Source organism: Balaenoptera ricei, chromosome 6 (genome assembly GCF_028023285.1).
Source record: "Balaenoptera ricei isolate mBalRic1 chromosome 6, mBalRic1.hap2, whole genome shotgun sequence".
Classification (NCBI taxonomy): domain Eukaryota; kingdom Metazoa; phylum Chordata; class Mammalia; order Artiodactyla; family Balaenopteridae; genus Balaenoptera; species Balaenoptera ricei.
Window position 1 is genome coordinate 42934937 of NC_082644.1, and position 21469 is coordinate 42956405.

At 40.6% G+C, this 21469-nt stretch overlaps 1 protein-coding gene across 1 annotated transcript in view; it reads left to right on the forward strand.

The window, feature by feature from the left end:
• The first annotated feature begins 12058 nt into the window (after positions 1-12058).
• RIGI (RNA sensor RIG-I) overlaps positions 12059-21469 on the forward strand; it is a 38905-nt gene continuing 29494 nt past the window's right edge. The window contains 2 exon segments of the mRNA XM_059924621.1: positions 12059-12397; positions 18170-18304. Coding sequence (XP_059780604.1) covers positions 12292-12397; positions 18170-18304 — 241 coding nt within the window. The 5' untranslated portion in view covers positions 12059-12291.

Genomic DNA, 21469 nt, shown 5'->3' on the forward strand with positions numbered 1-21469 from the left:
AAGGTTGCCTGCATGTGAGAATGTGTCAGTGAGTTAGCCTTGTATACCCTGCAAAAAGGAGAAAAAAATCACAAAGGCAAACGTGTGACTGTTAAAGCCACTTTCTCTATGAGAAAGAACAGAAGTCACTAGACAATCTACTCTTGATTGCATGCTCAGAAGCAAGCTTGTGAGGGTACAAAACCAAAGAAAGGAGAGTTTGCTTTATTTTTAAAACGTCAAATGGGAGGGAGAGAAGATTTTGGGGAAGGAGGCCCTAGAATAGGAGAAGTTAAAAATAAAGGAGAGTGGTAAGTGCTGTAGCAAAGGGGATCCGGAACACGGGTAGGTGAATTAGTAATGGCTATAGAAGCAGAGGCGAGTCTTACTCCAAAGAAGTGGCAGAAGGAAGTAAAAATGCAGAGACACTGGTGGGTAGATGATTAAGATGAGGTTGTTCATTCTCTGAAGCCTGTCTTTTCTCCATGCAGTAGGAAGCAATACCATCTTCTGAGAAAGATGCATCCTGAGTAGGATTGGGCTTGAGGAGAGGAGTGGAAAAATGTTCCTTGAGGGTCGTGGAGAGAGGCTTAGTTAATTGCTGATGAGTGTTGAGGTCTCACCTGAGATAATGGGATGTTTAAATTTATGGGACCCTGAAATTTGTGATTTTGCCCTGGTAGCATTCAACAATATGGAAATAGAAGCAGAAACTAATGTTGGACATCTAGTATGCATTCAGTATTTCTACAGTGAATGAACAAATGGATGGATTTATCTATGGTTGACGTATTGCTGAATGTAAGTAGTAAAAAAAGGGGCAAGGGAGTTGAGGGAGATAACTGGTGAGTGTAGTTGAATTGGTGCATTCTGGTGTCTGGGCTGTGCAGGGAAGGAAGTGAAGCTATGAGGTGACCATTATACTTAGAGAACAGTGAGATACCAGGGGATTTATTTTCCAGTGAGGTTCAAGTAGACATAGTGGGGATAGGAGTAAGAAGACTGAAAAAATATTTTAGAGAGCACCTGATTCTAGCCATGACTGGAAGTAACGAAAATGGGTGGAGGTAAAGGTGATTGGAATTGAGGATAATGATCTATGAGGCTGTCAAGTATTCTCTACATGGAAGAACACTCTGGGTGATGGTGGGAGATACAGGATGGACAAGAAAATGGTAGTTGTGTCACGGGTATTATATCTTGTCCTTTACACTCATGTTCTGCTGCAGCAGCTGACTCATGCACAGAAGATAACCAAAGCTTGGCAAATAATTGATTAATTTCTCATTTTGAGTTTTCAGTCAATACCTGAATCTCTTAGGTATTGGAAAACAGTGTTTTATGGCCACTTAAAAAAGTACAGTTGCTTGTTACAATGTCATGGAAATTAGTAAATTCTTTCCTACTTTACTTGCAAGGATATTGGGGGATGGTAAATACCATTGGATCTGTGCCTGAGAAAAGCAAGTAAATTCTTTCCTACTTTACTTTGCAAGGATATTGGGGAATGGTAAATACCACTGGATCTGTGCATGAGAAAAGCAAGAGGTAAGGGAAATAGAATTCACCTTAGGCCAAGGTCTGAGTCTAAATTCATCCCAGTAGGAGCCGCAACTGCGATGTTTGCCAGAACATTAGGTGGTGTGCTTTCTATAGACATGGGGCAAAATTAAAGCATCTAGTATTTGCCTGGCGTAGGCTGGCTTCTGTTTCTCTGAAAGATCATCTGCACTTCATTCATATAGGTGAACAGTTCTCTCCTAGGCAAGAGGCTATCTCTTTGCTTTTCTATCTGTAAAATTCATTTATTCATCAGATGCTGTGTACCTGTGGTCCAAGATTATGCTAAATGCTAGGGTTACAAGGATGAGTAGGAGGGCACCAACAAGAATTTTAAAGAAGGTGGGGATGGAACAATTAGTCTTGCTCTTAAGAAACAAGTAGAGATAATGTAGAAGGTTTGGAGTTGGGAAAGTCTCAGTAAAAAACTGAGAAGCCCTTTGCGGTAGTTCAAACCAGAAATCAAAAGGGCCTGTGGAACAGTGACAGTAGGGATCCAGAAGAGACGCTAGATTCAGTAGATTTCTGGGGTAGATGAGATTTGGGCACCATTTTGATGAGGATGGGCTGTGAGAGATACATGGTGACAATATTCAAGGTAGGAAATACAGAAATAGGGATAGTTGGGGGAGGAAAAAGAGTTCAGTTTGAGACTGTTTGAGTTGCCTAAAGCTGTGCTGTCCAATATAGTAGCCACTGGCCACATGTGGGTATTGACCACTTGAAATATGGCTAGTGAAACTGAGGAACTTCGGAATTTTGAATTTTATTATACATTTAATAGCCACACGAGGCTTGTGGCTACCATATTGGCTAGTACAGGTAGAAAGCATTTCCATCACCTCAGAAAATTCTTTGTACAGCATGGAATAGAGCATACCACGCAGATGAAGATTTCCAGTGGGTAGCTGGAAATAGGAGTGTGCATCTTGGAGGAAAAATTGGGGCTAGAGAGATGATATAAGAGTCACTGGGAATAGAGTAGTAATGAAGCTGTGGGAATGGATGAGATCTCCCAGAGAGGGGAGGTAGAGCAAGAAGAGAAGCAGACATAGGTGAGAATTCTAGGGAACACAACCTTAAGGAGGCTGATGAAGAGATGCTTTCGAAAGAGACTGAGAAGTGTTTCTTCTAGTGCCATATACCTTTTTTTTTTTGCCTCCAATTTTGTCTTGTATCTCCTGTGCTAAATGCAGTGTCCTGCACACAGTAGGGCGTAAGCAGATTTTCCAAGAACTTACTCAAGTTCTTGAGAGTACCTCACTGTTAGGTTCATGTGATCATTGTATCAGGAAATGTTGCTCTGGGTAGAGCAGGTGAGGCCGCCTCCAAGGATATCTAATGTGATCTAGACAGAGTACAGGACTAGGAATGACAGTCTTTTGACCTTATTCAATCACCCTCTTTTGTTAACACTTTCCTTCACGCCCAGCTATGATTTTCTGGATTAGGTTTAAATCACTTCCTTGCAATACCCTCCAACTCTCATGCCTTTCTGTCCTCATTCACCTAGTTTAGGGGTTGGCAACCTTTTCCTGTAAAGGGCCAAATAGTAAGTATTTTCAACTTTTATGGGCCATATGCAATCTCTGTTGTATATAGTCTTTGTTTTTTTCTATAACACTTCAAAAATGTTAAAGCATTTTTTAGCTTGCAGCCTGTAAAAAACAAGCCACATACTAGATTTGTCCTGCAAGCAATAGTTTGCTAACCCATTACCTAGCAAGACCTCAACCTGGATGAACCCAGCTCTTAACTTGTCCCTACATGCATCCTGCGAAGTGTTCCTGAAGGAAATCAGTAACTGTATAGATTGGTGTCACCATGAAAAAACAATCACCAGCCTCAGCTTCATATGATATACATTACTGTACAAGTTTATTATTCTTCCCCATTGATACAATGGATATTTCACACCTTTTCCTCCTCAAATCTCCCATTTCTCTCTACCACACACTTTCCATATTGGCTGAGCAGTTCTGGTCAGTGTCAAGGTCAGGCAAACACAAACTCAGCCTGTTTATCAAAAACAATACCTCTAGCACATTATTAGGGACACTGCCTGCTTACTTGGTCTTGACTGGCTTTCTCATGTGTTCAGTCAACCTGTGGGTCTGCTGGTCTACCATGGCCTCAGCTGGGATTATGGGGCTCTTTCCATGTGGTCATTTGTCTTCTAGCACATTAGCCTGAGCTTGTTTCTATCGCGGTCAGAGGGGTCCAAGAGAGAGCAGAAGTGTGCAAAGTCTTTTGAAACCTGGGCTCAGTATCAACACACTGTCATTCCCTCATTGTGTTGCCTACGGCAAAGTCATAATTCCAGGCAGATGCAAGGGGAGGGAAAAGAGACTCCACTGTTGATGAGAGGAACTGCAGAGTTACACTGTAAAAGGTGTAAATGTTGGGAAAAGTGAATTCTAATTTTCGCTCTCGACCTACCATGATGTTCATCTCGCCACTCAGTGGATGAAGCCCTCTTTCTCTAGGCCTCTGTTCTCAAACTTTCACATGCATCAGAAGCATCTGGAGAGTTTGTTAAAACATGGATTGCTGGGCGCCACCCCCACAGTTTCTGATTCAGAAGGTATGGGATGCCAAGAATGTGTTTTTCTAACAAGTTTCCAGGTGGTTCTGATGCTGCTGCCCTGCAAAGCAGCTTGAGAACCACTGATGGAGGCTAATCCTCCCTGTGTGCTCTGGATTTCACTTACCTTCACTTTAATCACAATTTTGATGTCTCAGTTATCCTGCTTCCTCCTTTATCTCGTTTTTCAGTGACTTCGCTACTCAGAGTGAGGTCTGTGGACCAGCAACATCAGCATCACCTGAGAGCTTGGGAGGAATGCAGAGTCTCAGGTCTGCTGGATCAGAATCTGCCTTTAACAAGACCTGTGGGTCATTCATGTGCGCGTTCATGTTTGAGAAGCACCGCCTGTGGATAGTCCTCATCAGCAAGCAAGCGAGCATGTTCTTGATTTCCTCCTCCAAGCTTGCCTCTCTTCCAGCGTCCCTGTTAATAGTTGGCGCCACCATTCGCGCAGCGCCTCAGGTTAAACAAATGGGAGCTCTCCTTGACTCCTCTCTCGCATATCCTTCATCCAGTTCAACAGCAAATTGTGTGGGATTTTAAGGTTATATATCCAGCAACTTCACCACTTCCACTGCTTTGATCCTAGTCCGATATGCCATGTCTCGCACTGGGGCTAGTGCTGTAGCTTCTTACCAGGTCACTGCTTCCCCCTTCCCCCTTGCAGTTTATTTTCTGTTCTCCCTCTCAGAATCCTGCAGTGGTACCCCAGCATATTTAGGATCAAAACCGTTGTCCTTATCTTGATAAGTCTGTCAGGCTTTACATGAACGGACTTGGCCGCCTCTGTCTTCCCTCTCCCCAACCCATTCCACCCCGCAACGCTGCGCACCTCCTTTTCTTTTGCGGACCCAGTTCACTACTGCCTTCCCGCCTTGGCACCTTCTGTTTTTTTTGAGTGGAATGCTCTTCACCCAGTTGGCATGCCCTCACTTCGTTTGTGTCTTCCCTGATCAACTCATGTAGTATAAGCAGCCCCCGTTACTCTTTATTCCCTTATCCTGCTTTATTTCTCCTCATTGCCCTTACTACTATCTGACATCTACCAATACTTTCTTATCCGACTCCCACACTAGAATGTCATAAGCTCTAAACTTAACTTCTCCACTTTAGTCATGGTGCTACCATTTTCACAGTGATTCAAACCAGATACCTGGACTGTAGCCTTGATTCTTTTTCCTCTTCTTTTCTGCTGCCGTTCACGCAATCCTATCACTAAAATATATCTCTTCTTCTACTCCTACTGCCACTGTCCTTATCTAAGCCCTCATCATCTCCTACTTGTGTCACCTCCCAACCGAACTACTCGTGTGTAGGAGCCAGAGAGTTCTTTCAAAAAATGTGATGAGACTATGTTATTTTTTGCTTAAAACCCTGCAAGGTGTTCCCAGTGTACTTCATTCCTTGTATTACAAGGTCCCATTTACCTCTTCAGCAGCACTGCCTACCACTTACCCCTTGTTCTTGAAGTTCCAGCTACAAGTGTCTTTCACTTTTTCTTTTTGACCTATTTCTGTTTCTGTCCCCCTGCATGGAATCCCCCATCCTGGCTTTTTTTGAATAGTTGATTCCTTCTCATTCTTAAAGATTCAGCTGAAATGTGACCTACTCAGAAAAATATTCTCTTACCATTGTATTAAAATAGTTTTTTCCAATGTCCATTATTTTCCATCTCATGACTCTACTTGCTTTCTTTGTATTACTTCACATTTGGCAATTTCTTAATTGTTTACACTTTTACATCTTTATTGTCTGCTCCCTCCTCCAATCAGACTCTAAGCTTCTGAGGGAGACTGTTTTTCACATATCTCCAGATACCCAGTTCTTTTCACAATACCTGACATACAGTAGATACTCTGTAAATGCATTGGATGAAGTAATGCCCAGGTGAGGTAGAGAGTCTGCTGAATCCTTTCTTCTCACCATTCTGTGACACTTCCCTTCTTCCCCAACCTTGGTCAGATTTTACATACAAATCTATCACATGACTCTATCTCTGGGACTTCAGTTCTTTGAGATTCTACACTATAATTGTTGATGTTTAATAAATCCACTGTTATTCAAAGCTCTGTTGTTTCCTACTGGTAGCATAAAAGGAAGCGTGTCTTTTTTTTTTTAAGGAATTTTGGATCTGATTTCTTTTTCTCAGTTAAAAATCTAAACCCAACTAGTGGCAGAATAGCTTGTATAACAGTGATAAAAATGGACGAAATATAAAGAACAAGTACTTGAAGGCACTGAAAAAAAAATCAAAAGGCAGAAACTAGAGGGAATTAGACTACTGAAAGACAGGAGCTGTACTGCATGAGAACTGCATTTATTTGGCTTTTCTTCTAAGGGTTCCCCGCCAGTCCACATGGAGGTTTGCAGACAAGCAGAAAATCACAGGCATTGAATTAGGAGATGAACCCTGGGGCTGCCAAAGTGACGATACTGAGGGGGAAAATTCTGAAAGAAAGGAAACACAAAGGGAGACCCCTAGAATTCGTATATAACCTTCACTCAAATCCTTAGCTGTCCTTGAGATGTATACATGCAGGGGAGAATCCAAGGGGCCCAGGTAAGCAATAGCTGGAAGGCTGGAAAAGCTCAACAGATATCTCAGCTGGGAAGGGAAGGCAGAATTTGGAGTCTGAGTCCCACCAACTTGGAAAGGCAGTGGAAACATGTAGCGCTTTTCACTTGAAACCCCTCAGGGCCCTGCCTTAGCAGAAAAGACTATACCCCTGAATAAGGGAGTCATCTTTCATTAAAGGCAAAACTTTAACAGATGTGTGAAACCCACCCCAATGTGTGAAACAAGGCCTCTGTAATTTCAAAATGAATAGCTGATAAGTTAGCATGCTAGAACAAAAAGCAACACTCTCCAGAGAAAATAATAGAATTCAGAAATTCTACAGCATATCTGTAATGTCCAGTGTAAAATATAAATTATTAGAGATGTGAAGGAATCCATAGGCAAGAGAAAAAACAGTTACAGAAACATGCTGTGAGGGGCTTCCCTGGTGGTGCAGTGGTTGAGAATCTGCCTGCCAATGCAGGGGACACGGGTTCGAGCCCTGGTCTGGGAGGATCCCACATGCCGCAGAGCAACTAGGCCCGTGAGCCACAACTACTGAGCCTGCGCGTCTGGAGCCTGTGCTCCGCAACAAGAGGGGCCGCGACACTGAGAGGCCCGTGCACCGCGATGAAGAGTGGCCCCTGCTCGCCACAACTAGAGAAAGCCCACGCACGGAAATGAAGACTCAACACAGCCAAAAATAAATTAATAAATTAATTAATTTTAAAAAAATTAAAAAAAAACATGCTGTGAGATAATCCACATGATGGAATTAGCAAAGACTTTAAAGACACTATTAGAAATATATACATGAACTTAAAGAGAAGATAGCTATAATGAACACAGAGTTTCTCAGCTGAGAAATTGAAAATAGAAAAAACCAGTAGAACTCTTAGAACTTTTCAAAATAATACTTGAAATGAAAAATTCACTGGAAGCCTAAACAACATATTGGAGGAGCCAGAAGGGAAGTGACATCAGATGGAAAGAAACCAGTATCTACAAATGGGAATGAATAGCATCAGAAATGGTAAAAAGCACAGGAAAATAGAAAAGGCTCTCATTTTCTTATTTTATTTAAAAGACAACTGACTTTTTACAATAAAGCTTATAACATTGTAATTATGTGGCTTATAATATATAGAAGAGTAAAAGGACAATAGCACAAATGATGGGCTGGGGTGGATGGAATTACCTGGTTGCAAGGATCTTATACTTTTACTTTATATTTACTTGATCTTATCATATTGATTATAAGTAGACTGATATAGGGGCTTACGGGGTGGCACAGGGGTTAAGAATCCACCTGCCAATGCAGGGGACACGGGTTCGAGCCCTGGTCCGGGAAGATCCCACATGCCATGGAGCAACTAAGCCCATGCGCCACAACTACTGAGCCTGCACTCTAGAGCCCGTGAGCCACAACTACTGAAACCCGCATGCTTAGAGCCCGTGCTCCGCACCAAGAGAAGCCACTGCAATGAGAAGCCCGCGCACTGCAACCAAGAGTAGCCCCCGCTTGCCGCAACTAGAGAAAGCCCGCGTGCAGCAACGAAGACCCAACGCAAAAATAAAATAAATAAATAAATTTATTTAAAAAAATTTTTTAAAAAAAGTAGACTGATATAAATTAAAGATGCATGTTGTGAACAACAGAGCAACCACTATGTGTACACATATATGGGTGGGGGGAGGAAGAGAAAGCTAAAAGAAAACAAAGAATTTATAGCTAAGAAAGATAAAAGTAAAATATATATTTTATTAACCCAGAGGAATAGAGCAGAGGGACAAAATCAGATGCAACGAACAGCAAAATTGCAGTTTTAAACCCATATAATAATTAAATGGAAATAGATTTAATGCTCCAATTAACAGGCAGAGATTGTCAGACTGGATAAAAAAGGAACACCTAATTATAAGCTATATACTAGAGGTGCACTTTAAATATTAACAGAGAGGTTGAAAGCAATAGGATGGAAAAAGATATACCATGCAAACAGTAAGCATAAGAAAGCTGTTACGGGTTTTGTAATAACACATGACGTAGACTTTGATATAACAAGTATCAAAAAGACATTTCATAATGATAAAGACATAATTTATCAGGAAAACAACAATCCTAAATGTGTATGCATCTAATAACAGAGCTACAAAACTTATGAAGGAAAAACTGATAGAATAAAAGGGACACATGGACAAATCAATAATCATAGTTGGAGATTTTAACACCCCCTCTCACCACTTGATATAACAAGTAGACAAAATTAGTAAGGGTATAGAAGACTAGAACCACACTAATAAACCAACCTGACATAATTGAAATTTATCAAACATTATACTCAAGAACTGCAGAATACACATTCTTAAGTGTATCTAGAAGATACTTGATATATCAAGATAGTCATTATATGCTGGGCCATAAGTCAAGTTTCAGTTTCAAAAGACTGAAATCTTACAATGTATGCTTTTGGATCACAACAGTTTAAAATCAGAAGTCAATAACATCTAGCTGTTTAGGAAATTCCCAGTATTTGAAAAATAAACAGCACACTTCTAATTAACTCATAGGTTAAAGAAGAAATCACAGGGATATTAGAAACTATTTCAAATGGAATGACATTGAAAATACAATGTATCAAAACTGATGGGATGTTAGAACTTAGATGAGAAAAGGGAAATTTATAACCTTAAATGCTTATATTAGGAAAGAAAGATGTATAAAATTAGTTATCTAAACTTCTACCTTAACAAGCTAGTAAAAGAAGAACAAATTAAACCCAAAGGAAGTAGGAGAAAAGAATAATTTTAAAAAGAGTGCTACATCATGACCAGATGGGATTTATCCCAAGAGTTCTAGGTTGGTTTAATATTCAAAAATCAATCAGTGGGGCTTCCCTGGTGGCGCAGTGGTTAAGAATCCACCTGCCAATGCAGGGGACACAGGTTCGAGCCCTGCTACGGGAAGAAACCACATGCCGTGGAGCAACTAAGCCCGTGCGTCACAACTACTGAGCCTGTGCTCTAGAGCCTGCGAGCCACAACTACTGAGCCCGCGTGCCACAACTCCTGAAGCCCACGTGCCTAGAGCCCGTGCTCCACAACAAGAGAGGCCACTGCAATGAGAAGCCCACGCACCACCACAAAGAGTAGCCCCCGCTCGCCACAACTAGAAAGAAAGCTGGCACATAGCAACAAAGACCCAACACAGCCAAAATAAATAAATAAATAAATATCAATGTTTAGTATGTTAACAGAATATATGATCACCTCAATAGATACAGAAAAAAACATTTGAGAAATTCAACACCGATTCACGATAAAAACTCTGAGCAAACTAGGAATACAAGAAAACAATCTGATAAAGGGCATCTACGAAAAAACAACAGCCAACTTGTTTACCAAGTCCAAGCTTGTACTGCTTACCGAACGACAGGCCAATAAATCAAGAGATGAGGTGTTGGGGCAAGGAATAGCGACTTTATTTGGAAAGCCAGTGGACTGTGAAGATGGCGGACTAGTGTACCAAAGAACCATCTTGCCTGCGTCAGAATTCAGGCTTCTTTTATACTAAAATGGGAGGGGGTGTGGCTGGTTGCTGCAGACTTCTTGGTGCAGGAATCCTTTCTTCTTGCAGCTGTCAAGGTAGGTCTGGTCACATGTTCCTATAAACCTCCAACAAGACAAATGTTATTCTCTGTTCTGCAACTTTTAATCTCTATATGAATGGAAAAGTGTTATACCTTTAAAGGTCAGAGCCTTGAGAATGGGCTATCCTGTATATTTCAGGCTGGAGGCAATATTCTTTTGAGTTTGGGGAGCCCTTGGTGCAGAGCCAGCATGACTAAGCACAGGCAAGAGAGCACAAAGATTAGAGCTAAAGGAATAGATTCAATATTGAGTCAGGTTTGTTCTTCTCTGTTACAAACTTTGTAATTAAAGTGAAACATTGTTTCCCTGCTGAGACAAGTAATAAGGGTGTCACTTCTCACCAGTTTTATTCAACTTTCTGTTGGAAGCCAGAGGAGGTGCCATAAGGAAAGGAAACAAAATAAAAGGCATAAGCATTGGAAAAGAAGTAAAAACCATGTATTCAAAAATGACATGATTGTTTACCTAGAGATTTTTAAGAAATTTATAGAATAATCACTAGAACTAATAAGTGAATTAGTGAGTTCTATATACTAGCAACAAACAATTTGAAAATGAAACTTTAAAAACAATTCAATTTACAGTAGCATCAAAGAACATAAAATAGTTAAGAATAAATTTAACAGATATGTAGAAGATCTGTACTCTTAAAACTATAAAATATTGCTGAGGGAAATTAAAGACCTAAATAAATGAAAATGTACGTTCATGGGTTCGAAGGCTTGACATTGTTAAAAATGTCACTTCTCAAGTTCATCTGTAGGTTCAATGCAATTCCGATCAAAATCCCAATATAGTCAAAAATCCCAGAATAGTCAATATAATCTTTACAAAGAAGAAAAAAGCAGTATCAGCAACTAGATAAGTGGATCAGAATAGAGTTAGAAATAGACCTGCACACATACAGTCAACTGTTTTTTTTTGCCAAAGGTGCCAGAGGCCATTCAATGGAAGAAGGAAGAGTTTTCAACAAATGAAACTGTGGAACAATTGGAAGTACAGGAATAAAATGAAACCTTGACCTCTGCCTCACACCACAACAAAATTAATTTGAGATGGTCATAACCTAAACGTAAAAGCTAAAAGCACAAAGACTCTTAAAGAAAACACAGAATATATTTATGACCTTGGAGTAGGCAAAGATTTACTAAAGAGGACACAAAAGGCAGTAAACAAAAATTTTAAAAACCCTATAAATTAGATTGCACCAAAATAGATTTGTATTGAAAAGACACCTTGAAGAAAATGAAATGATAAGTCACGGACTGGGAGAAGATATCTGGAGTACATATATTTGACGATAATGCACCATTTCACACCTGGCAAAAAACCAAACCAAACCAAGCAAGCGAGCAAAAAAACTGACCGACGCGTGTATTTTCAGGATGTGCATCACCTGGAGCTGTCTCACTCTCCAGGAGGGAAGGGACCATGGGACGGCCATTTTGGAAGACAGGTGACAGTTCCCTGTAAAGTTAAAGACACTTGGCCACAGGACCCACACAACCTGGGGAAGGTGGTTACACCCGCATACATGTTCTAAAACTCAGAATTGTAAATTAAAATCTGTGCATTTTATTTTAACTAAATTTTACCGCTGTAAACGCAAAATAGAAAGTAAGATGAGTAAAATGAACATCAGAAAGCAATTCGCAGGGGTCCTCTTGGGTCCCTCTGGATCAGCGTGCGCCCGCGGGTGGGCGGGCCCGGCAGCCAGAGAGGAAACGAAACCGCGCAGGGGACCTGCGCGAGCGGAGACTGGGCGGCCCCCGCCTCCCCCGCCTGATTGCAGTTCCGATTTTTCGTTGGCAGTCCTGGTTTCCACGCAGCTGCGCCTCTCGGTGCTGGGTGCTTTTCTTGGACAATCCCTCCCGACTCGCGGGGCTTTCTTGGGAGCTGAGCGCAGGGAGCGGAGCGCAGGCGAGGCGAGGACCCCGCGGGGAGCGGAGCCGCAGGCATGACCGCCGAGCAGCGGCGGAGTCTGCACGCCTTCCGGGACCATGTCAGGAGCATCGTGGACTCTACCTACATCCTGAGCTACGGGACCCCCTGGTTTAGGGACGGTGAGTGGTTCCCAGCGGCGCTTGCCCTTTGGGGCAAGAAAACAGTTGAGGACTTATTTCCGCCTTGCTTTTCCCCGGTCTTTCAATCAATACAGGTAGCTTGCTGGGAACACCGGGTTTGTGGCAAGATCTCCACAGCGTTTTAGACTAGAGATTGTCAGAGTTTGAGGAGCACTTGGAGACCCAGATGGGGAAACTGAGTCCCAGCGAGGTGAAATGACTTGCTTAGGGGTGCACGTCTATTTAGATGTAAAGCTGGGGAAACAAGTCGCTGTCCATTTCATTTATTTCTACTAATACTTAACGTCTACTGTGTTTGTCTTTGGGCTGACATCAGAGATTCAGAATAAGATACAAGCCCTTCCTTAAAATACTTTAAAGTCCAAGGGTTTGGAGATGGGAGATGGTTGAGGACAGAAGTACACAAATGATTGCAAAGTGCTGTCAGAACTCAAAGGAAGTTGAGGCTTACTCTGCCGGATCTGGATCTTATTTGCACTACCAAATAACTGGAAACTTTTTTTAAATTTAATTTTTATTTTATACTGAGGTATAGTTGATTTACAGTGTTGTATTAGTTTCAGGTGTACAGCAAAGTGATTCAGTTATACATATACGTATTCCATTCTTTTTCAGATTCTTATCCCATATAGGTTATTACAGAATATTGAGTAGAGTTCCCCGTGCTATACAGTAGGTGCTTGTTGATTATCTATTTTACATGTAGTAGTGTGTATACATTAATCCCAGACTCCTAATTTATCCCTCTCCCCTAGGGTTCCCCTTTGGTAACCATAAGTTTCTTTTCAAAGTCTGTGAGTCTGTTTCTGTTTTGTCAATAAGTTCATTTGTATCACTTTTTTAGATTCCACATATAAGTGGTATCATATGGTATTTGTCTCTGTCTGATTTACTTCACTTAGTATGATAATCTCTAGGTCCATCCATGTTGCTGCAAATGGCATTATTTCATTATTTTTTATGGCTGAGTAATATTCCATTGTATACATGTACTACATCTTCTTTATCCATTCCTCTGTCAGTGGACATTTAGGTTTCTTCCATGTCTTGGCTATTGTAAATAGTGCTGCTGTGAACACTGGGGTGCATGAATCTTTTTGAATTATGAGAGGAGCAAGACTCCCTGGAGAGAATGGCTTTAGGCTTCAAATCAGGTGTTTCCATGTGGTTTATAAGTCCCTTGATGATGGATAATGGCCATTTTACAAATTTGTATTGAAGTGCTTTGTGGCAGAGGTGAGCAGACGCTTGGGGAGAAGAGAAGGGAGGTGGTGCCTGGAAGGGTTGAGATGAGAGAAGGAATCTGCTCCAAGTGCCTACGTAGCTTTTCTGATGTGAGGTGGTTTTTGGAAATTACATTAAAGCAGACAGGTAACTTGAGTGATAATTGCTGTGCAAAACCAAAGCACAGGTTGTGGAGTGAGGAGTGAAAGAATGCCACCAACACAAATAGACCCCTACTTTCTAGTTGTGCTCAGAGAAAAGTAACAAAAGAGTAGCTTGGGCCCTTGAAGAATGTAAGCCATGCAAGACATCTGTCTCTTCTAGAAATCCTTGGGATGAGTGAAACCCTAACAATGCTAGGAATCCCATTCTTTCATACACTCATGTATTGATTCAATTACCAGCAACTTAACCCCAGTTAGGCATTAGGCTAGCATTGGAGACAATTAACACATATTACTACACATATTATCTAATAGGAAGCATCCTGTTAGGAACTGAGGGTCCACTGGTGAGCTCCATAGAAATGGTTCCTGCCCTAAGGGATTAGAGTGCACATGTGAAGGCAAGTAACAGAACAATGGTAATAAAGTGTGGTGAGTGCTTTGATGGAAAACTGTAGTGTGCTAAGGGAGCACATAAGTGGGATAGCTTTTAATATATATTAGTTTTAATTTATAGTTACAGTACAATCACAATAAAAATACCAAAAGGTAAGTTAGAAAAGCAGGCTGAAGAACACTGTATAATATTTTCTTATTTTTGACTGTTAACGATACCATAGAGTTTTTATTTCAAGCCCTTCCCTGGAGGCAGCTGTTTTCATTTAGCTGGTTTACATCTTTCCTGTTCATTTCTTTATATTTTATCACATAAACTCTTTGCTTTCTCCCCATCTTTTTCTGTTTTCTGTTAGATTGATAAAGTTCTCTATCCCCTGTTTTTTTTTTGTTTTCTTGGCTGCTTTGGAAGCTCTGGATTCTATTGGTTAACCTTAACTGTGACAAATATATGTTATCATCAGGATTCAGTGAAGGAGCACAGACACTAAAGAGCATTATGGCTGGATAGAAGCTTTTAGACTCATTTTTTTTCCCCTCATTAGAAGGCAGTGGGAGCTTATCCATACTCTCCTTATGCCCATACATTCCCCATACACACACACACAAATACCCCAATATGTTTAAATTACACTAGCAACATCCACTATCTCTTACTATAATCCTTCTCTCCACATGTTGGGTATTGTGCATGATTTGCCTCTTGCGAAAGGAGCACTGCAGCCGTGTTTCTTCTGGAGAGCTTGCTTGGTTACTGGGGTACCTCCAGGCTTTGCTTATTCACGAGTTATCCAGGATGTTTCAAGGTAGACCTGGGTGTGGGCTACAGGTTTTTTGCAATATCCCTTTGGAGTCAAGACTAACCCTTATCCTGGAAGGGTGCTGGTGGGCAATATTCTAAGCATTTGTCCATTCCTTCAGTAACATATTCTGGACACATGCATGAGCCGGGCACTTTGTTGATGATTAGAAGACAAAGATGCAGATAAAATGAGTACAACATGCTCATGGTCACGGTCTAAGGGAGAAGACAGGCCCCCAAATGATTACTATATGCTATGCAGTGTCAGCGCTCCAGTCAGAGGCATGTAAATTAACTGAGAAAGCACAGGGAAAGACCAAGAAATTCTGCCTTGGGGAGCTGAGGATAGCATCACAAGAGTGGCCAGGATGGCAAAAGGAGTGAGAGACACTGCCTGCCAAAAATGTGAGTTTCCATGCATTGAACTCCCAGTGCTTTTGAGGAAAGTAACACTACCTAGTAGCAGCAGATATTGGGGCCAGGCAGCATCACAGTGGGCCCAACCATGTGCAGAGTAAAACTAAACTGCCCAGGATATGGTGAGGCAGTTTACCTGGGAAGGTCTCAGCTGTGACTAGACGAATCTGGAATTCCATGTGGACTATCCGTAATGGCTCGTAGGTAGCACGTCTAGCGGAAGAACAAACAGCAGGGAAGCCTGGGAACAAGAACCCAGCTGTAAGGACTAGGTTTAGGAAAAGGATTAACTATTGCAAAGGGTTGTGTGCCCAAGGATGCTGGGATAGGTGACAAGATAGGTTACTGTTATGGATTGAATTATCCCCCAGAAAACATACATTGAGGTCCTAACCCCAGGCTTCAGAATGTGACCTTATTTGGAAATAGGATCTTTACGGAGGTAATTAGTTAAGATGAGGTCATCCTGGAGTAGGTTGGGCTCCTGATCAAATGTGATTGGTGTCCTCCTAAGAAGACAGCCATGTAAAGACATAGAGGAACAAAGAGAATGGCATGTGAAGGCAGAGGCAGAGATTGTAGTGATGCGGCTGCCAGACAAACAGAGGGGAAGGTAATGTGAAGAAAGAGGCAAAGAGTGGAGTGATGTGGCCGCAAGCCAAGGAATGCCAACAGCCACCAGAAGCTGGAAGAGGCAAGGAATGCCTTGTGCCTTACAGCCTTCAGGGAGAGTGTGGCCCTGCCAGCACCTTGGTTTCAGACTCTGGCCTCCAGAACTGTGAGAGAATAAGTTTCTATTGTTCTAAGCCACCCAGTTTGTGGTAATTTTTTACTGCAGACACAGGAAACTAATATAGATGGCTAAAATTAAAAAGATAGTAAAAAGTGTTGGCAAGCATATATAGAAATTGGAATCCTCATACATTTCTGGTAGGACTGTAAAATGGTGCAGCTCCTTTCGATAACAGGTTGGCAATTCCTTACGGTGTTAAACATGGAGTTACCATAGGACCCAGCAATCTCATGCCTAGGTATATACTCAAGAGAAATGAATATATATGTCCACACAAAAACTTGTACATGAATGTTCATAGCATTACTATTCATAAAAGACAACATGTAGAAACAACCTAAATGCCCATTAACTGATGAATGGATAGACAAAATGTGGCGTATCCATACAATGACATATTATTTAGCAAGGAAAAGAATTGAATGATAAATGATACACAATAGATGAACATTGAAAACATTATGCTAAGTGAAGGACCACAAGGACCACATATTATATGATTGCATTCATATGAAATGTCCCAAACCGGCAAATCCATAGAGACCCAAGAATATTAGTGGTTACCTGGGGCTAGGGGGAGGGGAAATGGGGATGACTGCTAATGGGTACAAGATCTATTTTTACAGTGATGAAAAGGCACTAAAATTAGATAGTAATGAAAAGGCACTAAAATTAGATTTAAAACTCTAAAAACTATTGAAGAATTTTAAAAGGGTTTGTTTTAGTGTTGCAAAGAAGGAATACATTCTTTCCTTCTTTCATTCATTCAGCATACCTTTGTTAAGTGTATATTAAGTACTAGGTCTTCTTCTAAACTCTGAAAATACATAGGTTAACCAGCCAGACAACTGGCTTACTCCATTGGAATTTACATTCCACTGACAATGGGGAAAAAAATGGAAAATTATCAAATATCAGGTCATGCGAAGGCAAAGGTTTGGTCACCAGCGCAGACGTGGAGTTAGTGTACAAAATCAATATGACCACCAGCTGGTTGGTGGATAGTTTTCTGTTACCTGACCTCACCGTGTTTCTCTTTAGCTTCTTTTGCTTTCACTTTTCTGCTATATTTCCTACTGTCTGTTGACCTGGAATGAATAGACTAACAGATATTTCTCCAGCAAAGATGGGTTTTTTGAGGGTCAGCAGAGAATTGCAATCTGGGGTCTGCAACCATGGCAGCCATGTGCAAGTCCCTGCAGGGCAAAGGAAGGAGAACACTTTTATAGAGAGGAAAGGAGGCTGGGAGGGCTGTAGTAAACAAAGAGTCCATGACTTTTCATTGGCTGAGTCGTTGCCAGGAAAGAAGAGTCTGTCTTCTTCCTCTTGGGCTCTGCTATGTTCACAGGGCATGAGAGCGCCCCCTTCTGGTTTCCTGACTCTATTTAATTGAGATTTCTGTTTATTAATTTTTTTATACGTCTTAGCAAAAGCCTGGAAAAAGGACCATGAAGGTATCTCTGTTTATTCTAACTCTGCTTGCTATGTCCACTGTAATTGTTACTGATGACATGAGTGGTCCTAGCCTCACACTCTTTTAGTCCTGTAATTAATTTAGTCTTTTGAACAAGAAGCTATCAAAATGTTAGAAGAGGCTTTGTTCTTCCACCTAACCCGGTGCTACCCTGACTTCTCCCTTGCTATGGGGAGACTCTTGCAAACATCTTTAAGAAACTCCTTTTCTTAAGGACTGCCCTCCAGCATGTTCCCAGACTTCTACACCAAACTATTGAGAAGTTTCCAGAGAGGATGGGAGGGGGGGTTGGTCAAGAATGGGCGTGATTGGCCTGGGCAGAGAACTTGCTGCCTTCCTGCACTTCCTTTCGTTGCTGTGATTTGTTATACTCCCCAGCCCCATTTGAGAAGGTCTGACAACCAACCCTTCCAATGATTAATGGTTTTACTTCCAATGATTAGTTTCTGCAGTTTGATGTCACTCTTGCTTCTGTTTGTAGATGAGGTGCAGCATATTCAGGCTGAGAAAAACAACAAGGGCTCAATGGAGGCTGCCTCACTTTTTCTCCAGTTCCTGTTGGAGCTCCAGGAGGAAAGCTGGTTCTGTGGCTTTTTGGATGCCCTTGACCAAGCAGGTTAGTTCATTCTTTTTACTCACAAATCAGAGTATATTACTCAACTGTTTCAAAATGCTGTAAAAGTGAAATACTATTAATTTATAAGTATCCACATTTAGTTCATGTCTGTTAATCTAAGGCAATGTAAAGACTAATTTCAGGCAGATGCTATAATTGTCTACCTGAAATATCCAAAGGAATCTACAGAGAGATTATTATAACTAACGGGACAGTTTAGCAAGTTTATTGGATGTTAGATCAGTATACAAAAGTTAGTGGGCTTCCCTGGTGGCGCAGTGATTGAGAGCCCACCTGCCAATGCAGGGGACGTGGGTTCGAGCCCTGGTCCGGGAAGATCCCACGTGCCGCGGAGCAGCTGGGCCCGTGCGCCACAGCTGCTGAGCCTGCACTCTGGAGCCTGCGAGCCACAACTACTGAGCCCACGTGCCACAACTACGGAGGCCCGCGTGCCTAGAGCCTGTGCTCTGCAACAAGAGAAGCCACCGCAATGAGAAGCCCGCACACCACAACGAAGAGTAGCCCCCGCTTGCTGCAACTAGAGAAAGCCCGTGAGCAGCAATGAAGACCCAGTGCAGCCAAAAATAAATAAATAAATTTATTAAAAAAAAAAAAAATTAGTTGTATTTCCACCCACTGGAAAAAATTGAAAATGTAATCCAAAATGAAATACCATTTATAACAATAACAAAAGTTATATTTAGGAATAAACCTAGCAAAAGATGTGTAGAGTCTGAATGGAGAAAATGATAAAAGTTTATTGAAAAATATTAAAGAGGTCCTAGGGAGTTCCCTGGTGGTCTAGTGGTTAGGATTCTGTTCTTTCACTGCCGTGGCCTGGATTCAATCCCTGGCTGGGGAACTGAGATCCTGCAAGCCATGTGGCATGGCCCCCCAAAAAAATAAGTCCTAGCTAAGTGGAGATATATACCTATGCACATGGAGAGGAAGACTTGATACCATAAAAGTATCAATGTAGTATACCCTACATTGATCTATATATTCAATACAATTCTAAATAAAAATCCCGCATGCTTTTTCATCAACTTGACAGGCTAATTCTAAAATGTGTGTGGAAGAATTATGACACAAAAATAGTCAATACACCCCTAAAGAAGAAGAATTAAGTAGGTTGGGGTTTCCCTTTCTAGATATCAAGATTTATTAAAAGCCATAGGCATTGAGACAGTGTAATGCTGGTCCTGGCATTGAACAACTGACCAGTGAAATAGAATAGAGAGCCTTCAATCAGACTCATAGATTTATAGAAACCCAATGTATTGAAGATCACTGGGAAAGGAGGATCACTCGGAAAGGAGGGGCTTTTTGATAAATTACAATGGGCCATTTTAAACAGGATAATGTTAAAAACCAGGCAAACCCTACCTTTCGTATCCACGTGGGTACAAGTAAATTTGTATTCCTTACCTCATTCCATGCACACACACCCACTCTCACACACACAATAAATCAAAAGAATTAAAGACTTAATTCTTCCTAATGGCAAAATTCTAACAATTTTATTTTATTTTTTTTCTTTTTAAATAAACAGGCATATGGTGAGATTTGCAAACACAGAAATTATGGTTAGATGGGACCATATAGTAAAAGGATCCAAGTTTCCATTCAGGGAATTATAAACAGCAAAATATTTGTGTGAATTGGGTAGAAATGACTAACCTAGACTTCTAACAGAATTTTTCATAGGCCGTACCAATATCATTCCTAGGCACTCAATCATTTTGATTACTGCAGTCAGGAGGAATGAGTGGATAGACAGATTTGGGCATTGTATAATAAGGGCTTACTGCATGCCAAGTCCTTTAAATGGATTATCTCATTTGATTCTCATAACTCTGGGATGTAGGTACTGTTTTCATTCCCATCTTACAGATAGGGAATTGAGGCTCACAGATTGTGAATTGTTTGTGATTATAGCCTGTAAGGGCAGAGCTGGGATTTGAATTCAGATTCTGTGCTCATTTTACTATACCACACTGACTCTCAGTGGTACCTATTAACCTCTGATTATAATAGCCAACATTTATTGTTAACTGTAAGAACAAAAGAATGGAAAAGTGGATATAATCCTTCTGCTTTATAAATAATAATTACTATTTACTGAGTGCTAGACATGGTGATAGGGGCTTTACAAAACTTTTACAATTTTAGAAAAGAATACAGAAGAGCATTTTTATGACCTTGGGATATGGCAGGATTTATGAGATAAGACATTAAAGCATTAACTATAAAAGATTGATAAATTTGATGACATTAAAATTAAGAACATCTGTTTATCAAAAAACACTACACAGAAAGTGAAAAAACAAGTGACAAACTGGGAGAGGGTATTTTCAAAATATATAATCACCAAAGAATTAGTATCCATAATATATTTAAAAGGCTTCAAAATCAATTAGAAAAAGAAAGAAAACATTTACAAGGCAAAAGATGTGAACTGACACTTCAAAGAATGGGGAGCATGAAAGGTTAATAGACATATGAAAAGATTCTCAGTCCAGTTAGCAATTAGGAAATTGTAAATTAGGAACACAATGAAATAGCATTTTATAAGTGCTAGATAGCAAAATTTAAGAAGTCCAACAGTGTGAAGTTTTGAAGAGGATTTTTAATAATGGGAAATCTTAAGGATCACAATAGGGAGTGTAAATGCTACAACTGTTTTGAAAAACAGTTGTCATCATCTTATATGGTTCAACTCTCCTGTATCCTTCTGTCCAGCAGTTTCACTCTTAAGTATTGATATATGCCCTAGAAAAACTCTTAACACATATATTCCAGAATACACATATAAGAATGTTCATAGTATAATCAATTTGTGATGCCAAAAACAAGCAAGCAAACAAACAAAACTGGAAGCAACCCCAGTATCCTTCAAGAGGAGAATGGATAAATAAATTTTATGATATTCATAAGAGTCTATTATACTGCAATGAAAATGTACGAACATAGCTACAGACGACAACACAGGTGAAACTTAGAAATGTAATATTAAACTTTTTAAAAAGTCAGAGAAAATTGCATTTAGTAGGATATAATTATAAAGTTTCAAACAAGCTTAAACTAAACGTGTATTGTATAGGGAACTGAACATAGGCCATGCAACTATTCAAAAAAAAATCAAGAGTGATAAATCAAATACAG